Genomic DNA, 20,303 nt, shown 5'->3' with positions numbered 1-20,303 from the left:
CACTATTTTTAAACCACAGTGATATGGGTGTGACTAGACTCCAGTGCTCCCTGATTTATAACCAGTCTGCTTAGCACATCAAAACCCCCCTTTATCTCTAGATCTTTATGTACAGTGTGGTTGAAAATAGATCCAGTAAAGCTGACAGAGATAAGCTTTATGTTTAAAAAAAAAAAAAAAAAGCCTTCACTTACCAATTATCGTATATTTGAGGAAAACCTTTGGATCTCACTTAATATGACAGTGTCAGAATTACAATATTGTTCAGAAAAAATGTGTACATCGTGATTTTCCTTCTCTTCTCTTCATCACTTACAACAAAAAGTTTGTAGTGCTCAAGTGATGATTTAACAACCTACAGTTAAATCTGTCCTTGATTCTCAAAATATGTTGAAAACTCAATGAAAGCTCTTGTGTGATTTCTGATGGTAATGCTCCGTTCTACTTGTATTCAATATTTAGTGTTTTATCAATGTGGATACTATAAGGATGGTTCTCTTCTTTAAAATTGTCTTTCTAAGATAGGTAATGAGGTTTAAGGTGTATTAGATGTGTTTGTGTGTGTGTGTGTTCCTGACAATTCTCTGAGGTGGGCATTATCAGTATTTTATCCTGGCTTAGAGGGGTGAAGATCTGCTTAAGTCATAGATCAAGTAAGGGATGCCGCTATGACTCTCCCCTCAACCTGGTGCTCGCTCCAATTCTCCAGAGTTGTGTCTCTGGCCTATGAAACTCGCCTTCTGGGTCATTCCTTCATTTGCCCAGTACCCCTGTTACTCTCTCACCTTCTGCCTTCAGGAAAACCAGGCCAGCTTTCCTTCACTTCCTGCAGCTGTGTTTCAGCAAAGGCGAAAGAAACAAGGATGCCTTGCTTGGTCAAGCCAGTTTCCAAACATCCTTTGCTTCCCTTGCTCCCTTGGGCCAGTCAGGGTGTGGTGAGCATTCCCGCTCCCCCTGGGCAGCAGGGCAGGCTGCCACACGGTATGTTGGTGGTTGTCGCCCAGGCAGTGTGGATCGAGGGCACGTTGTGTGGGAAGATTCAGGAAGCTGTACGAACAAGAAACTAAGATCTCCAACATGCTTTCAATCCTGGTTCTGTTTCATATCTGAAAAAATGTTTTGGTAAATTTTCCTTTGTATTAAGAAAAAGCGAAAACCATAGAGTGTTTGTGGAAAATATTTAAACGTAACTCTAAAGACCCCCAGAAACTGGGCTTGGGATGAGTGAGAATGGGGCTAGAAATTTAATCCTGTAATCTGTTCAAAGAGGGCCCTAAAGGGATTAGTTTATGTTTTGATTCACCTTTTCTTAAATCTAGCCATCATGTAGCCCATCCCCTCCCAGCCCTCCTTAGCATTTGTTCCCAGGTGGCATGGTGCCTCTGTGATGGTGTGTTTTGTGCCGTTACTTTAATCAGCCTGCCTGGGCCCAATGGCAGGGGCCGCAGAACCTGAAGGTACCGACAAAGATGACCTGCTGCTGCTGAATGAGATCTTCAATGCTTCCTCCCTAGAAGAGGGCGAGTTCAGCAAAGAGTGGGCTGCTGTGTTTGGAGACAGTCGACTAAAAGAGCCAGCTCCGCCCGGGGCTCCAGGAGAGCCAGACCCCAAACCCCAGGCAGGCTCAGGATTCCTCCCTTCACAGCTTTTAGACCAAAATATGAAAGACTTCCAGGCCTCGCTTCAAGGTATGTGCTGCCCTTGAGATTGAAATGGGGTTTTTTTCTTTGTCTTTTGTTTTTTCCATCCCAAACGGTATTTCTTCCTTGTTTTTCTCTTTTCTGCTTTCTGTATTTTTAATTTACATCCAGTGACCCTTTAGGGGAAGCCTCAGTATCCCATTCTGACTTTAAAATATGTTGCAGGGTTTAAAATCTATTCTCATCGTTTTCTCCCTATGTCAACACTTCCCGTTAGTCAGAGGCTGGAGGCGTGGTTATCAATCTTGCTGTGTGTCTTGGATTTTAGGTGTCTTTCATGGCCTACTTGAGAAGATTAAGTTGCCTTTGCAGTTATGGCCCTATTTGCTTGGCTCTTCCTGCCTGGCCACTGCCCTGAGATCTCCATCTACTCAGGAGGAGACATATCATAAACACACCTTCTTTGTGGCTGCTGATTGACATTACACGGTGGAAACTCTATTTCTGCTGGGCCTCTTAACTCTTACTCACACTAAGTTTTATCTCACACTCACTCCTGCTCTCCCACCATCCCATCCCACTCCTACCCTGAGAATCCCCTCACTCAGCTGTTCTGCCCGATTCAGATGGCATCCTCAGCCAAAATGGGTAGGCGGCATTGGTAAGGGTTCTGGGTACGTGAGGTTCCCCAGCAGGCTAGCGCACTGGTTGAGAATTGTTGGCACGGGGAGCACATTGGTTTAAAGTGCAAAAACCAAAACCCGGATTTAAATTCAAATGTTCAAGTTTGCCTTTCTAAACAAACAGGCCTCAGGAAGGAAATCATTTTTTAGCATTTCTTTTCAACTCTTTTTTTCCTCATTTCTTATCACTTTAATGGTAAGACAGGTATCACTATTAAATTCTAAAGTCATTTTGGTTTTACTGCAAATTTAGGCTATCTCCTTAATACGCAATGTGTTTATCTGGCACAAAGCCAAGAACAAATGGCAGAGCTGGAATAATTAAGTAATTAAACCCAGAACCAAACCCAGTGCCATCGAGTCGATTCCAACTCATACCGACCCTATAGGACAGAGAAGAACTGCCCCATAGAGTTTCCAAGGAGTGCCTCATGGATTCGAACTGCCGACCGTTTGGTTAGCAGCCGTAGCACTTAACCACTACACCACCAGGGTTCCTGAGTAAGTAATTATGGACTGTTAAAAACCCAGGTCTTCGGGGATGAGATCATGGACTCAGCAAGAAGTTGGTGGGAAAGACAAAAAAAAAAAGGCTTTCCTCTTTTTTTATGAAATACATGACTGCTTTTATCTGCCTTCGTGAGTCCTGTTTTGTGCCTGTTTTGTAGCCAACTCATTTATGTAGTAATGGAGTTTAGAGATTGTTGTGGTGGTGGTAGTGACCCTGTGTACAACAGAACGAAACACTGCCAGGTCCTGCACCACCTCACAGTCATTTTTGTGTTTGAGCCTACTGTTGTAGCCACTGTGTCAATCCGTCTCATTGAATATTTTACCAACTATGATGTCCTTCTCCAGAGACTGATCCCTCCTGATAACAGTTCCAAAGTATGTCAGATAAGTTTCTCCATCCTCCTTTCTAAGGGGCATTCTAGCTGTACTTCTTCCAAGATAGATTTGTTCATTTTAGAGATAGCAGGGGTAAATGAAATCCAAAAATATTTCTCCACCCTGAGTTTCACCATATCGTTCACTTGAGCAGCAGATGAGCAATGCTGCCAACTGACTTGAGTTTCACCCTCTCGCCTACCCCGTGTTGGAGGTGCTAACAAATTGTGAGGAGTCGGAAGGTGGGAGTTTGGTGTCTACAGCTGGTACCTCGGGCCTGCCGGAGACCCTCCAGCTGTGCTGCAGAATGAATCCCACTTGGGCTGGCCCCCCAGGTTTAGAGACACAGGGTTGCTGCTGCAGACCAGGGAGTGTGGTCTAGTGTTCCCACTTGACCGGGTGGCTGAGTGTCACTTGGTATGAGTGCCCCACACTGACAACTGAGAAGTCAGAGCCCCACACCCTCTTCCTGGGCAGGCCACGTGTGAAGACCTCAGCTCAGGGCCCACAGTGAGGCCCCGAAACAATACCAGAGAGCTACAGATAAGAGCAGTGGCCGTGGGGCTTGGCACTTCAGCCTTCCCCCAAGTCCCAGGGGAAAGCACAAAACTACACTTGAGTCTAATGAAAGAGGTGTTTCTCACTTAAACTCCCTGGGCCTTTACTTTCTCATCTGCAAAATCAGGCAGAAGGCACACTAATCTACCAGGCAAACCCCAAATCAACCAAAGCAGCTTCTTCCACTCTTCTGCAAGTGAGTACCATCTTCTTATCCCTGAGCTATACCCCACTTCAGAGAAGTTGAGGTCTAATATTGCGTGACTCTGTGAATCTGCCATTTGTAGGTTGTAAAACAATAGCCCACACTCAATATGGCACATATCATGTGCAAGGCACTGTTCTATATACTTTTTACATGTGTCAACGTACTTAATCCTCACCATGACCTTACCAGGCAGATACTATTATTATCTCCATTTTATAGCCCAGGAAACTGAGGCACAGAGAGGCTTAGTAATTTGCCCAAGGTTACACATCTGTAAGGATCAGGCTGGATTCTGAACCTGCATACTCTCACTCAGGAACCTGTGCCTTTAACCTTACTGTGTTCTCTTGCTTCTCAGTGAGATGTGTCTGGTAGCAAAAGTGATTCTCCAACAGATTCCTTAAGGTTTCTCCTTTGAGAAGAGGAACAGTAATGATGAGCCTGGCCCTGGGCATCCTAGTCATAGACAGAGACAGGGGCACTCGGGTGTGCCTCGCCATGACAGAAGTTGAACTGTGTTCCAAAATAGAATATTTGAAATTGAGATTGCTTTATGAAATCTTCATTGCTTGTGTGCACTCTAGCACAATCATGCTCAGTCTCACCATCGTCCTACCTCCATGAGGGGCAGGTGGAGCGCACCCTCCCTGGTGTCAGAGCAAACACACTTAGAGTCAAATGCTCCAGCCCACCTCCATAACTCCCTCAGCTGCCTCCCACGTCCTGCCTTCCCCTCTCCACCCCTCTTCTCTCTCTTGCTCCCTCATTTCTCTGGTCTTCTCCCGTCCTCCTCTCTTCCATTCTGCTCTGCCTGCCTTCCTCTCTTCTTTGGCCCCTCTCCTCACTCTGTGCCTCGATGCTCTGGGGGAATGAAACGGAGAGAGATTTAGTAAGATAACAGTCACATCTTCCTTCCTCGCTACCTCAGGCTCAAAGAGAGCAAAACAAAGGAACTTACATGTAGGTTCAAGTTGTGCTGAAAATTTGAAGGAGCTAATTTTAGCTGGGATTTTGAAGAGTTCCTGAAGTTATCAGTGTGATAGGGGCTGGGGTTTCCTGTGTCATGCAATGATGAGAAAATTGTACCTTCCTGAGGCCTCGTAAAGTGAGTGGGAGGGAGCCAGCCAGCAAGGCTGCCTGAGTTAGAGACTAGGCAAGGCAGATAGGCCTCATATTCAACATTCTTCTCTATTCTTTACCAATAACCAAAATTTAATTTAGAGATAGACTCAGGTACTGAAAAGAATACCAGCTGCTCAAAATAAATGTACCAGGACATCTTTTAATTTAGGATTCTACAATCCAAAATCAGGAGGCTTTTCTACATTCCACATACAGCCCTAACTGTGCTCTTTCAGGACTTTCTTTTATTCTACTCAATTCTGAGATGCCATTGCCATAATATTCAACATGAGATAGGCCTCATACTCAACGTTCTTCTCTACTCTCTACCAGTATCCAAAATTTAATTTAGAAATAGACTCCAATATTGAAAAGAATACCAGCTGCTCACAAAATAAACGTACCAGGACAACCTTTAATTTAGGATTCTACAAACCAAAATCAGAAGTCTTGTTCCACATTCCCATATACAGCCCTAACTGTGTTCCTTCGGGCATGCTTTTATTCTGCCCAATGCTGTTGCCATCCTAGAATGGAATAGAATGGAACAAGACTCTAAGAATGGAACAAGACTGATTTTTGGTTTTCTGGAAGCCCTGGTGGTTCAGTGGTTAAGAGCTCAGCTGCTCAAATCCACGAGTCACTCCTTGGAAACCCCATGGGGCAGTTCTACTCAGTCCTGTAGAGCTGCTATGAGTAGAAATTGACTCAGTGGCAGTGGGTTTGGTTTTTTGGTTTATTGCCATCTGGGTACAGGTTTCTATTTAATTCTAACATCGCTCCAGACTTTGGGTTGTCTTAAATTCACCTTTTCACTTTGCTATTCCTGGTTTGTCCTGGCTCTGCATTACTGAAATTTCCTGTACTTAGAGGAATAATGCAAAGGAAAAGGCTATGGGGCATATTTAAAGATAGTTTGAAGGCAGAGCAGGCACTGTCAAGACGACCCAATGGAATTGTTTGTTCCATCAAAGAAGTAACACTCCGTAAGCCTGCTGAGGAACATCCGCAGGCACCTCTTGGATAGCTACAGGTTTCAAGTGCCTACCTTAGTCCATAGAAGGAACCCTGATGACCATCTACTCCACCCTCATTTTACAGAAGAAATCAAGGAATCCCAGAAAGGTTTTGTGACTTGCCAGGTCGTTGCAGTTTCTCCCCAATTCATATCAGGTCTAAACTCCTCAGCTTGGTTTACAGGGTCCTGTAGGACCTGACTCCAGCCCCGTTGAAGCCCACAATTTTAGTTAGCATGACTTAACGCCATTGCCGTTGTTCTGCTGGAGAACCATATATTATGTCAGTACACTGGACTCTAGCCATATAGGACTTCAGTGAGCCCTGCTCCCCCTACCTCTGGGCCTTGGCACATGCTCACCCCTCCCCTTAGAGCATGACACCTGCCTTCCTACCCCAGATGCTTGCTTTTATCTGGTTAACGTCTTCTCATCCTTCAGATTCTCAGCTTTAATGTCATTTTATATAGGAAGCCTTCCCCATCTCTCCCTATGCCCCCCAGCACCCAGGGTTAGGACTTTCTGCTCTCCACTCCCACTACACCCTGTACTTCATCATTCCATTTATCTCACCTTACTGTAAAATTGATTCAATTTTCTGTCTCTCCCACTGGATTGTCATGGGCAGGGCCTGTTTGTGTTGCTCACTACTGTATTTCCAGAACATAGCTTAGTGCCTGGAATATAGTAGACTTTCAGTAAATACTTGTTGGATGGGTGCGTGGGCGGGTGGGTGATGGGTAGAGAAAGGGAAAGAAGGAGGAAGCAACTGACAAATTACTAGGTTAAAAGAGAACAACCCTAAGATGTGAACCTGAGGTTAGTCCTGATGTCTGACGAGCTATACAAACATAGCTATTCGGCTTAGCTTTTTTAAGGGCCTGCTCTCCAGCTACTGTACTAGCTAGTTTCACATACGAGATCCCATACAACAACCTAAAATGAGGTAGAAATTTTTGTCCATCCTTCGCAAGTATGGAGACAGGGGCTCACAGAGGACCAGCAGAGAGGAAGTGTGAAAAGAAAAGCACGATGGTACTTGGCCCCCATTGCTGTGGTGTCCCCTTACACCTCCTCTGCCAACCCCACCCCAAAACTCTCCAGGCCCTGATCATCAGGGCAGCCTGGGCTCTCCCAGAAAGTGAAATTACATTCATGGTACAGTGCTGCTCTGGTTGGTGTTATTTTGGCTTCTCTTGCTGTTCTGGCTGGCCAGTGTTATTTCTGGCTGATTTATGTTTTCCCTTATGTAAGTAAAAGGGGTAGGGTCGCCCTAATAAAATTGTATACTGTGTGTTCCTGCAAACTGGTAGCACATTTGCCATACGACGGGTACTGAGAGCTAGGGGAGTCACTTTGCTCACAGATCTGTCAGTGCTTTTGTGCCCCCACCCTTCACTGCCCCTCTCCTGATGGAATTACTCTGAGACGGGTAGACGTCTTTCTAGCCACACCTTCATGTTTAAAACACCTTAGCAAACTAATACAAACTAGATAAGAGTTGATGGCAATTACAGGAATATTAATATGTAATAAGGTCTATTAAAAAAACTTTTTTTTTGGCAGAAACTAAGACATTTGAAATTTGACATGGCATTCCGTTGGTAATTTCCCTCATTGTACCCTTCCCTAAACAATTCCCAGAGTCATGTAGCTGAGCATAGTCTTTTATTTTTTATTTCTTTATAGCTGGTGTCAACCAAAAAACAAAACTAAACCTATTTCCGTCGAGTTGATTCCAGCTCAGAATGACCCTATAGGACAGAGTAGAACTGGCCATAGTGTTTCCAAGGCTGTAAATCTTTATAGAAGCAGACTGCCACACCTTTCTCCCTCGGAGCAGCGGGTGGGTTCGAATGGCTGACCTTTCAGTTAGAGCTGAGTGCTTAACCACTGTACCACTAGGACTCCTGGTGTCAACAGCCGCACCATTTTATCCCTTCTTGTGCATAGAGCCGAAGTGCTGGGACAAACTTTAATAACTGTTCAGAGGACAGAGTGTGACTTGGCACACTGGTTCAGCTTCACACCATGGGAGAGGAAATAATGATACCCTATGTCTTAGTGGAAATTCTGAGGTTTGCTGTCCCCGTAATCTTAGCCCCAAAGAGGGGATATCTTCAGGCATCATCCCCCTTCATACCTCTGCTAAAGAGAAGCCCAGGGAGTCTAGATGTCATTGGCTCCTGAGTGTCATGAGTGTTTACGTGAGCACTCTTCAAAAATCTGTAATTATAAAAGAATTCAATTAGAAAACATTTGTTCCCTTTATAAAAGAATCTGCCATGATAAACTTTTAAATACTGCTTGAAAATATGATTTTTATTTCTGGTACTTTAAAAATATGTCTTGATATACAGGAATATTTTTATTTAAAAAATTTATTGTTTTATTGTGGTAAAAATATAAATAACAAAACATTTGCCAACTTAACATTTTTTACATGTAAATTCACTGACATTGATTGTTTTCATCATGTTGTGCAGCCATCACCAGTATCTGTTTCCAACTTATTCCACCGCCATTGACAGAAACCCAGTGATCCCTAAGCAGTGACTCCGCTTCCCCCCTCCCATCCCTGATAACCACTGATAAATTCTGGTCTCTATGTATTTGCCTATTCTAGATATTTCATATAAGTGGAATCACATAATACTTGTCCTTTTGTGAGGAATTTTATAACTTTTTGGGAACATGCCCATGATATAAAGGGAGGTGAGCTCCATTTTGACATGTGAACTTATTTCTGCCTCCTTTGGGAATGTGTTCCATTTTATACTCGGAAAAATACAATGCTTTGAATCTGCCTCTCCATCACCCCAGAAAGTTCCTTGAAACCTGGTGCTTTTGTTAACTGTATGTTCAAATGCAGCTAACCTGGGATGTGCAGATGGTTCAGGAACTCGGCTACTAACTGAAAGGTTAGAAGTTCAGGTTCACCCAGAGGCACCTTAGAAGGAAGACTTTGTGATCCAATGAATAATAATGCTTTTTCAATGAATAATAATACCTTTTAAAACCCTCTATATTTTTTCATTATTTGAGAGCTAATAAATAGCTCACAGGCCACCTTTTTTATTAGTCATTGGTTAGTCTTCATAAATAAGTGTGAATGCCACTTGCCTAAAATGAAATACTTCAGCCAGGAGGTATTATAGCATCTAGTGTGTATCCAGTGCTCTAAAGACCCCTGGCTTCCAGGGGCCCTTGACTCTAGAAGATGAGACAGAAATGCAAACTAATAAGTATAGTGTGATTCTATAATTAAGTCCACTCGAAAATAAATCTGAGAAGGGCAGGGTGAACAAACAGCATCAAGTCTTACTCCTTTGTGGCGTATACTGAGTGGCATTCTTGCACTATAAATTGGCTCCCCTGCCCCAGCTGAACTCCACCATCTAAACGTGATCTCACTTGAGGGTCTCATCAGAGACAAAACCTTTTCTTCAGAAAACACTGTGACCCAAGCATCCCAGTAAAAGGATGCAGTCTGGTATGTGATGGACCCAGCAGTGCTGCATCATCTGATGGTCTACATTTCACAGTCCAAATCAGCAGTAGACTTAATCCACAAACATTTACCAGTACTGTTTTAGGTATTTTGGAGCACACTGAGAAAACGTCCTGTCTCACTGGGAAGACAGGGTTATACTTGAGGAATTAAAGAAGAGTTGCAAAAAGTATATGGTAAAGCTCCAAATTCAATGAGTTGTGCCAAAGCATCCAGCACAGTGAATGCCGTGGGAAGCCAGGCTGCTTTCCTCAGAGGAGCAGTGGTGAGTGCCTCTGAGTCACTCAGGAGCAGGGCACAAGGGAGTTTAAGGAAATGTTTGGGCTCTACAAACTAGAAACCGTTATCAGGTACAGCAGAAATATAGGGAGGCTTTCTTCCCTCCTCATATGTTTGGATTGGAATAGCATGTATTTATCTGTATTAATTAAACCTCTCAGTGTAAATTAGCTGAGTAGAAAATAAATGGACTAAATCATATGGGAAGCAGAAAGGATGTGCAGTTTACTAGTTCTATTACTACATTTAACAGGGCGTGCTTTTTAAAGTTTTCCCCATTTGTGACAGAACAGCCAGGCACTTAATTTCCTTGAAACACTATTGTTAATCTTTGCTGTGATCGTGAAATGACAATAGATGGAAAGAAAAATGGGCAGAGAGCCGAAAAAGCAAAAATGCTTTACGTTTAAGCCATTTTTTTCCTTGTTTTTCAAAATCGAATCTTTTTCTTAGTTTTTCATATTTTTGAATTGGGCATAATTATACATATCTACTCCCTGGTGGCTCAGCAGTTAAGCTCTTGGCTGCTAACTGAAAGGTCAACGGTTTGAACCCACAACCTGGTAATCTGCTTCCATAAAAAGTACAGCCTAGAAAACCCTATGGGACAGTTCTACTCTTGTCATATGGGGTTACTGTGAGTCAAAATCGACTCTACAGCACCTAACAACAACAGATATCTCCTAAAATGTATTCCAGGTATGGGGAACATGGAGAAAGGGACTTGGCATGCCATCCCCTTCCCTTTGGGGAGTTGTTTGTTCCAAACCATGGTTGAGAACCATGTGCCTAGCAACGGATGGGCCCAGATGAGTGCTCATCCCAGATCTAACGCCCTGTGGCTTTGAACATCAGGCCGGTCAGAAAGCAATGCCAATCCTCCTCTTCCTCCATGGCCAGCACCAAAGGCAAGCAGTCCAAATGGCAGCAGCCGTGCCATGAAAGGCAACGCGGTGCATCATCCCCCTGACGTGTCAGCTGCCTTCCCTTCTTGATTCTCTTTTCTGTATGTCTTTACTAACTTCCATTTGAGCACCTCAGGCTCAAAGTAGGGGCTACAGGGTAGAGAGTTTTTTCTTTTTGTTTTATTGTGGTAAAAAATATATAACACCACATTTGCCAATTCACCATTTTTCACGTGTACAATTTAGGGACACCAATTACATTAATCATGTGGTGTGGAAAGCTTTTCACTCTCCTAGATATTACATAAGGAGCCCTGGTGGCGCAACAGTTAAGCACTCGGCTGTTAACTGAAAGGTTGGCAGTTCATATCTACCCAGCCTCTCAGTGGGAGAAAGACCTGGAGATATGCTCCCCTGTAAAGATTAACCCAGAAAACCCCTACGGGGCAGTTCCCCTCTGTCACATGGAGTCACTATGAGTCAAAAATTGAGAGCACTTAAGAATGATAGAAATTACATTCTGACTTTTTTTCTTGGCTTAATGTTCTAACTCGTAACCCCCTTTATCGAATTGTATCTAATGAGCATAAATCAAATATCTGTCTCCCTGCGATTAGGTGCTTGCTTCCCAAGATATTAAGCAAAAACAACAAGGTGGGAAGACGACTTAGGTTTTCTATCTTTAGCTGAAAATGCCTTCCCCACCACTAAATAAGGCATTTAATTAGTGCTCCTCAGAAAATGCCAGGTTCCTTGGTTGTCAGAAGAGGTCTTTTCAAGCTCATGATGAGATCTGTTCTCATCTGGGCAGGCCCCCAAAGACAACATCTGCTCCACAGGAGATCTCATCTATATCTGCAGCTCTGTCTTTGTTCCTCTGGTCAGCACCCACTTTCCCTTTGTTGACCACAGGAAGTTAGAGGAAGTGTCTCTGTCATTATCATCAAAAAGCTTTCATAGCTGCTCTTTTGAGGGTTCTGCAAATGAGTTGCACCTGGTTTTTTGCTCCCTCTGTGGAGCTCTGGGGAAAGAGGGGGTTGCCCCAAAGTACAGTCACCTGGCTCAATCACCTGGCTCCTCTGAGCAAGACTACTTCTGTGTCTCAGGGCCTTCTAAGACCTTTGTGGTGGCTACAAGGAAGGGGAAGTGAGCATGTCGCATTTTTTTTTAACTGGAAATATCTTTAAGATATCTTGAAATCCCCTGTCAAGTATAGAGATAGAGTATCCACCTAATCAGCCTTGCCCCATACAGTTTCCTTATGTGACTCTTACAGGACTAAAGAAAGACAAGCTACTCCCTCTTTTTTCAGTAGTTTTTTTTTTCCCCTTCCCTCAACCAAGATATGTTTAGCTGTCTCAAGTCTCAGGTTATATCAAAATAAACCAGGAGTTTTGAGGGATAACTGCACATAGAATTCAATCGATTTTAAGTAGTAGTAACTCACATACTACCAACTAGTCTTGTTAGGAGTAGTTTTCTCTCTCTAAATAAGATACACTGATTATCTCATCATAAAAGTAATACATCTACAAAAGATTAAAAAAAGACAAAGGGAGAGGTATAAGAAGTGTAAAGTAATCGGTATATTGTTTTAACATTTAAGTGCTGTTTTAATAAAATAAAAGCATCAAAGGCCTTGTTTATATTGATCTAAATCATACCACCATAATCCAGTCACTCTAGTATAACCATTTTTAGCAACTTGTCTTACCAGTGTTTTTTGAGACTTTTTGGCCAGATGGGAGGCACATTCCTAGCAGCTCTCAGCTAGAAAGATAACCTGTCAGAGAGCCATTTGCTTCACACTTCCAACACTCCCACCTGTTGAAGAAATAGAATAATAATAATGGGTCACGCAAGCCAGTGATTCTCATGTGGAATGATTTATACACAAAAAGAGCCCGCTACTTATTAAGCAATCACTTGCATCAGGTGCTCTTTTGAAGATATTCTCTTCATCTGGAGAATGATTTGGCTCTATAACCGTGGTATTCAGGAAGTTAGGGCAGGTGGCTCAGGGCAGAAGCAACTGGAAGAAGTATTCCAATGTGCCTAAAGAGTGATTGGGGTGTGGGGGCAATTTTGAGCCTACTGCGAGGAGGTGTGTCAAGGCCCTCCTTTCCTTGGTGGGAGAGGATGGGGTCAGTGAAGTTGATAGAAGAGAAGCCCAGGCCTCGTGCCACCCGCCTCTGAGCTTGTTGGTTTGGACAGTGAGAAGAATGGCCACAGTATTTCTAAAGACCCAGCAGATTTGAAAAAGATTCCTGTAGTTGACACTGGAAGGTACCTTGTTCTTCAGCCATTCAGTCCGCTTTATGAAATAACTGTGATATTTCCTGGTTGTGGTGAAGTGGCAAAATCTGAGGTTTTGAGCAACTCTGTGGAATGTGGCCATCAGCTGGGGTGGGGCTGGAGGCTGAGAGCCGCAGAAGGGCAGGAGAGAAGAACTTGTATAGGTTGGCTGGGTTAGTTAGCAGAATAGCTGATTTTTCACTGAGCTTCACTTCATGGTTTAGAGATATTACCCATCCAACCAACAGAGGGACATGAAATTCCCTGCTTTTGGAGACAAAGAGTGGCGAGATTTTTCTGATTGAAATTTTCCTTTTCAAGATGACCCCTGACCTGCCTACATCCAGCATGGCAGAGGTAGGTATTTGGAAGGTGAGTTTGCTGAAGTTTCCTCTTCTTTCCCCAGAGCCTGCCAGGGCTGCCTCAGACCTGACTGCTTGGTTCAGCCTCTTTGCTGACCTCGACCCTTTATCAAATCCTGACGCTGTTGGGAAAACTGATAAAGAACACGAACTGCTCAATGCATGAGTCTGCAGCCTTCGGGAGGAGATACACGTGCCGCTCTTCAGCCACACCACAGGGCTTAGCACAAGTATAATGTGATCAGTATACTGTTTTAACATTTATGTGCCATTTTAATAAAATGAAAGGGTCAAAGGCCCTCTTTATATTGGTATAATTATTTACTCTTATTTGGTATAAATGGTTTTAATGTATTCTCTTTGTGGATCTAAACAATACAGTATTGTCTAAGAATGGTTTCCAGGCAGGCCACTCTGGCCAGTGCTCCCATCATGGCTGCCAATGTGTCCCTGGGCTACTGGGAGAGCCCAATTCAAATCATAAACCTACATTGTTACAGGTTTAACTGACTAACCATACAGTCTCAGGCAGCAGGAGGCTAACCTTAAATGCCTCCCCCTGCCTCTGCCCCTCTTAGAGGGGCTGCAGGGCGGCCCCCTCCTCCTGCCACGTCATCTTCCAGAGAGCTCTGGATGAAGCTCTGGCCAACCAAAGACACTGTCCCCATAGCCAGTGGCCAGTGGGCCATGTGTTCTCACTTGGGCGGAGGAGCTGGGCTTCTCTCCACTGCACAAGCCTTTTATGGAAAGCAGCCATATTTGCAAATACCAGTGTCTCCTTTTGTCCTCTCCAAGGCTGGAATTCAAAAGCATGCATTCCTGGAGCCCCTTGTGACATTAACTGATTTTTTTTTTTTAATTAAACATAAGATATTTGACATGAAAAGTCAAGTTAATGGAGTCTGTTGTGGGGACTCACTGTTGTGCGAGGGAGGTGCTCTGGGGTGGGACAGAAGAGGAGGGTGGGTCCCACCTGTAGCCTTGAAGCTGCTGAGGTGATCCTGTGTATCCCTCCCAACCCTACCTACCCCTCAGGAGCCACCTCCCTTCACCCCTCCCCCACAGGCATCCCTCAGATAAAAGGAAGTGGGGCTGGGGGAGGGAGGAAACGGGACTTTGGTTTGATCAGGCAGGAATAGGAGCAAAGGTTTTGCATTTGGCACTTAAGCGGCTCAGACACAGCAGTAGGTCTGAGTTAGAGGTCCCAAGGCTGGCATCTCTCTCCCCTCTCCCATGTCCACTGGTGATGCACTAAGTGAAGGACCACGTGCATCCACTGGAGCCCATACACACACCTCTTTAGGTGAGCAAGCAGCCCTGAGTGGGGGTGTGATTGAGGGTCCACCTGAAGATGGTTCTGAATGCACACCTGGGCAATGGAGGTCCCTCGTGGGCTCCTGCAGCCTCAGCTTCCAGAGCCACGTCAGAAACACCCACAGGATTGCTGAGCTGCTGCAGCTCCTCTCCGGTGCTGCCCTGAAGGAAGGCCTGGCCACAACAGTAAGCACCATCCTCTACGAGACACCCTGGAGGACTAGAGGCCGGCACTGTTGGTGGTGTTCCCCTCATTCTCTGCCAAGGAAAGAATTCTGCAGGTGAAATGGGCTGGTGACTCCTTCTGTACTGAAGCTTTCATATAGCTCACCTCTGGGCTCAGCATAGGCTTCATAGGAAGCCTCCTTTGTTATGATCTCAGTTATCTAGCAGATTCCTCAGCCTGGCATTCATGGCCTTTGAGGATGTCAAGATACAACTCCACCTCGCTCACTCCACGCACACGCATGCCCGTGCACAGGGTGGCGTGCTACCCACTAATGCACCCTCACTCCCTGGCTTTGTGCATTTGCTGTGCGCTCCACAGGGAGTGCTCCCCCGTCCTTACCCCCAGCTACCATTAACACCTCACCCATCCCTCAGGAGCCTCACTAGATCCCATCTCCTCCACAAGAACTTCTGTAAGTGCATCCCCAGTTTCCATTGACAAACTACCCCATTTCTCCCTAAGAATTCATTGGTCCCTGCCCTCCCGCCTTGCCCCTCATCCAGCAACTCAATGAAACAGCATGTATGGTGGCCGGCCCTGCCCTGCGTGGTAAGGTCAGTGCTTTATGCATCTGCCCCACCACTAGGAAAGAGCCCTGGTGGTGCAACAGTTAAGCATTCAGCTGCTAACTGAAAGTTGGCGATTCGAATCCACCACCTGATGATCTGTTCCCATAAAGGTTAGAGCTAGAAAAGCCTATGAGGCAGTTCTACACTGTTGCATGGAGTCACTCAGAAATAGACTCAGCGGTACCTAACAACTACCGTTAGGTGGCGTAACCCAGAAAACAGGGTCCCCACTTACTAAACGCATTTCTGTACCCCCTGCAATCAGCTCCCGGGAGTCACCTAGTAAGCACTGGATTAATGATTGCTGAATTGAGCTGCCCAACATGGACTGCAGATTAAGGAGTCAAGAGTCGCATCCTGGGTCACATTTGTTCACAGTCGGAAAAATACACAGTAGCTGCAGGAAGAAAGTGAAGTGGGAGGGGCTGACTTGCCTAGTCCAGGCTCCAGGCCCAGAGAGCCCAGGATTGGGGGTGGGGGCCCTCCTATTTTGGATGGTTCACTTTAAATACCAACAGGCTGCATTTTATAATTGATCTGTGGGTAGAGGGAAGAGGAGGATTGTGGTACCTGGACAGGTTTTGCTACAAGTAAACGGAAAGAATTGCACATGGAGGTGTTTTCTCCCTCAATTTTCTTTTCTATCTTTATAAAAAAAAAAATTCAATTCCCTTTCTCATCTGCAATCCACTTGGCCAGCCTCTTGATCCCTCTTGATAGGCATGTTTTCATCCACGCTCACACAAAGCGCCCTTTCCCACTTCTTCAGTTGAAGGAGAAGCAGCTGCTGGCTGATTCTCTGTGAAGTGGCCTGTGTGCTGGCCCCAACTGGGAGCTTCCACCAGCTGCCTGGGGTCCCTCCCCAGCCACCCATGGATGGGGCCTGTTCTGAGATGAAGCAGCCACAGGTGCCCCGCCCTCTTCACACCCAGTCTTGCTTCTCCCTCACTTTCATCCCACAGGGTGAGGCTGGGCTGAACCACAATCATGCTGGCACCCTCAGGGAAAGTCAGAAAGCACCTGCCCCTTGAAAATTTCCTGCCATTTTAGGTAGCCTCCAAATCTCCCTTTCCTTCTCTCCTTCCCCCAGGCAACATATAAAAGAAGATACAAGTATAAGGGAGACAGCCAGAAAGGGTGCTGTTTTCTTATTTCTTTCCCCAGCTGGCATGGGCTTCAGTGCACTTTATAGATTCATTTGCTTCAAAATGTAATTTTAGAAATGTCAAGTTGATTTTGAGTTCTGGGAGAGTGAGAAATGCATCCGTCAGCTTCAGAATTAGAAATGCGCCAACTTAGGAAGAACTAACACTTTTTTTTTGAAGATTTTTGCCCAAGAAAACGGGATTTGCTCAGAGTTGGCAGCCCAGGGAGCCCTGAGTTGCCAGTGGGCATGTAGGTGGGGCTCACCCGTCAGGCTGTGGTCAGTCTTACTATGGGCTTGGGGCCAAGGCTGGGGCCGGGCTTTAGGTGCCCTATGAGGATGCCCAGCCATCTGGGTAGAGATGGCATCTGCTAGGTATCTCCTGTCCACTACTCATTTTCAACTCCAAGACCCAACTAACTGAACTGCAAGCTTCCCTCTCTTGGAGGCAATTGCAGAGGCACCCTTCCCTGGGGCCTCACCCTGGCATTGGCTCAGGACTAACTATTAACAGTTTTTCCCCCCATGTATCGACGTTGCATTTGTCTTTGCGCTCAACAAGTGCCCTCCAGATAGGCTGTGTGTGGCACTTAATGCTCTGCTTTGATTTCAACCATCTTCCCAGTCCTTCAGCTGGCACCACGCACAGTGTAGTGATGTACATCTCTTCAGTTTTGTTAGAAAACAGACTTCAGCTTGAAGCCATCTCCAAATGAGTGGCAGCGGCTGCCAAGAAATCTGCCTTGAAAAGGAGTCTGATAAATGAGTGACGTGTGGTGGGTACAGGGCAGGCAGTGTGGTGGCTCCAGTGCTATGTGTTCACCAATACTGCATTAGACCTTGTCTTTCATGGGGCTTTAAGAGTTAAGAGTTTTGTTTTTCCTATCAAAAGTAACTATACTTTTGGAACTCAGAGAGAGGGGCATGTATGGGTGAGAAAAGCAGCAAGTTCAAAGAACACATCTGGGAAATTGTGGTGTCAGATCTCACCTAACTTCACCTAACTTAATGGGGGATGAGGAGAATCAAGATCAGCCTCAAGCTGATCCCTATGAAGCGGAGGTGGAAGTCAGACACCCCCCAACCTTTTACCAATTCTGACACCAGCCGTCCCTCCCACAGCACTCTCTACTTCTCTTGTAAGCTTGATATCCAATTGCATTGGGCACACACAACTCACAGACCATACTTACAGTTAAGTGGTTTATTAAGGAAGTAACAGGGTACAACTCAGGTAAGGATCAGGAAGCAAGTAGGCAAAGTTTGGAAGGCTCCCCCGAAGTGGAGAGCACATCTCTCCTTCAGTGTAGGACAGCTCTCTCAGCTCCTCTCGGCCCCCTCAAGACAGGTCTCTCTGCCTTCAGTCTTTTCTGTCATCCATCTCTCCACTGCTAATTGACCCAGCTGACAGCCAGTGTAGCAGTTTTGTTCAGCTCTCTTAGCTGCATTCCTAACAGCAGGTTTCTTCCATCACCACTGACTGTCCCAGGGCCCCTCCCGGGCCTGTCACTGTCTTCAGTTACAGCTCTTTTAAGAGGTTCCTTGCCTCCTCTGTCTTTGCTGCTTCTCTCTTCTTTCTGAGAAAAAAGAAACCTCTGTCTGCCAACCTCTGTGGGGTTGGCTGCATATACAAGTAAGCTCCTGGTCAATTTCAAAGCATGGCCCTCCTACGAGGCCCAGGAACTGACCAGCTTCCTCTCTGTATGTCACAAACACTTCATTTGCATAGTAGCTTATAGGCAATTCATTTGCATAAGTATATTGACCAATCTCTGCAAGGTGCATAAAATAGACCAATCACAGGGCAGGCTGCAGCCCAAGGCCAGACAAAAAGTATCAAACTATCAATTTGTTTACAGCTTGCCCACGAAATATCAATCAACCTGAACAAAAGTAACAAACCCTCTGGAGTAGAAAACTAGGACAAAGGTAACTAACTCCTTAGGGCTTAGGGGAAAATTTTCTAAAGCTGCTTTTTGAAAGAACCAAGGCAAAAGGCCACATAAAGGAGCTCATTTCACCAAAACATCGTTACTGCAACCCAATTCAAACTGTCTTACACAACAGCAACCTCACCCCCCGCCAAAAAAAAAGGCGAGGATGTATTTGCTCAGATAACTGAAAAGGCCAGGTGTGGGCTTCAGGTATGGCTGGATCCAGGGGTTCAGATGCTTTCCTCAGCAGTTGTCCCCTTTTGCACTTTCAGCTCTTATTCTCTCTGTGTTGCTTCATTCCAATAGGCTCTTCTTACAAGGTGGCGAAACAGCCACAAGCATTTCTAGCCAAAGCCCTAGAATTGATCCTGTCTTGGGTCCTGTGCCCATTCTTCAGCCAACTACTGGGATCAAGGTTGGGGAGGGGATGCTGTTAGCCCAGATTTTCATGTGCTTATTCCTGAAGACTGAACCTTATGGACTGGATGCTGGCCAGGAAAATGCAATAGATGGCCACTCTAGATGTGTCCACTGGAATGACTCTGAGGAAACAGTCGTCGGGTCTTTCCAGTGATTATAAAACAGGGTGCTTAAAGAACTGTAATGTTTTCCAGAAGCCCTGCTATAGGGGCCCCTTTTGACTAACCCCAGGCATGGGGACTGAAAGGCTTGGATCTCTCAGTGACCCATTGCCTATATCTAACTTATGCTTTTCCTAATAGCTGACTTCAAAGAATCACAAGAGACCACAGATTTATGTGTAGCTAACCCACTCATATCCAGATGAGGAAGCCGAGGAACCAAAGGGATGTGAAGGGACTGGCTCAAAGTTAATACAAAACCAGGGTTAGAATCCAGGTTGCCTGAATCCCAACCAGGGCATCTTTCACTTCAAGATATTTACTAGAAATACGAGCTGTAGATAAGAATGCAAAGACATACAAAATACTCCTTTAAGAACCAGCCTCTCCATCTGGGGTCTTAAACACTAGCAAGTGGCCATCTAAGATGCATCAATGAGTCTCAACTCACCTGGACCAAAGGAGAAGAAAGAATACCAAGAACACCAGGTAATTATGAGCCCAAGAGACAGAAAGGGCTACATAAACCAGAGACTACTGTTACGTCAGCCTGAGACCAGAAGAACTAGATGGTGCCTGGCTACAACCAATGACTGCCCTGACAGGGAACACAACAGACAACCCCTGAGGGAGCAGGAGAGCAGTGGGATACAGACCCCAAATTCTTGTACGAAGACCAGACTTAATGGTCTGATTGAGACTAGAAAGACGCTGGTGGCCACGGACCCCAGACCTTCTGTTGGCCCAGGACAGAAACCATTCCCAAAGCCAACTCTCCAGACAGGGATTGGACTGGACAATAGGATAGAAAAAGATGTTGGTGAAGAATGAGTTTCTTGGATCAAGTGGACACTTGAGACTATGTTGGCATCTTCTATCTGGAGGGGAGATGAGAGGGCAGAAGGGTTAGAAGCTGGTGGAATGGACATGAAAAGAGAGAGTGGAGGGAAGGAGCGGGCTGTCTCATTAGGGGGAGAACTATTAGGAGTATATAGCAAGGTGTATATAAATTTTTGTATGAGAAACTGACTTGATTTGTAAACTTTCACTTAAAGCACAATTAAA

At 45.2% G+C, this 20,303-nt stretch overlaps 1 protein-coding gene across 6 annotated transcripts in view; it reads left to right on the top strand.

Moving 5' to 3' along the window:
- ICA1 (islet cell autoantigen 1) overlaps nt 1-14,338 on the top strand; it is a 144,508-nt gene extending 130,170 nt beyond the window's left edge. For 5 of the 6 annotated variants that reach the window (XM_064290012.1, XM_064290014.1, XM_064290013.1 and 2 more), the window contains 2 exons: nt 1,419-1,688; nt 13,512-14,338. In XM_064290012.1, coding sequence (XP_064146082.1) covers nt 1,419-1,688; nt 13,512-13,633 — 392 coding nt within the window. In that variant the 3' untranslated portion in view covers nt 13,634-14,338. The remainder of the gene's footprint in view (nt 1-1,418; nt 1,689-13,511) is intronic. The other variant, XM_064290015.1, reaches the window with a different exon arrangement.
- The last annotated feature ends 5,965 nt before the right edge of the window (nt 14,339-20,303 follow it).

The sequence above is a fragment of the Loxodonta africana genome, chromosome 8, assembly GCF_030014295.1.
Source record: "Loxodonta africana isolate mLoxAfr1 chromosome 8, mLoxAfr1.hap2, whole genome shotgun sequence".
Lineage (NCBI taxonomy): Eukaryota > Metazoa > Chordata > Mammalia > Proboscidea > Elephantidae > Loxodonta > Loxodonta africana.
This window is presented reverse-complemented; position numbering and strand designations above follow the sequence as displayed.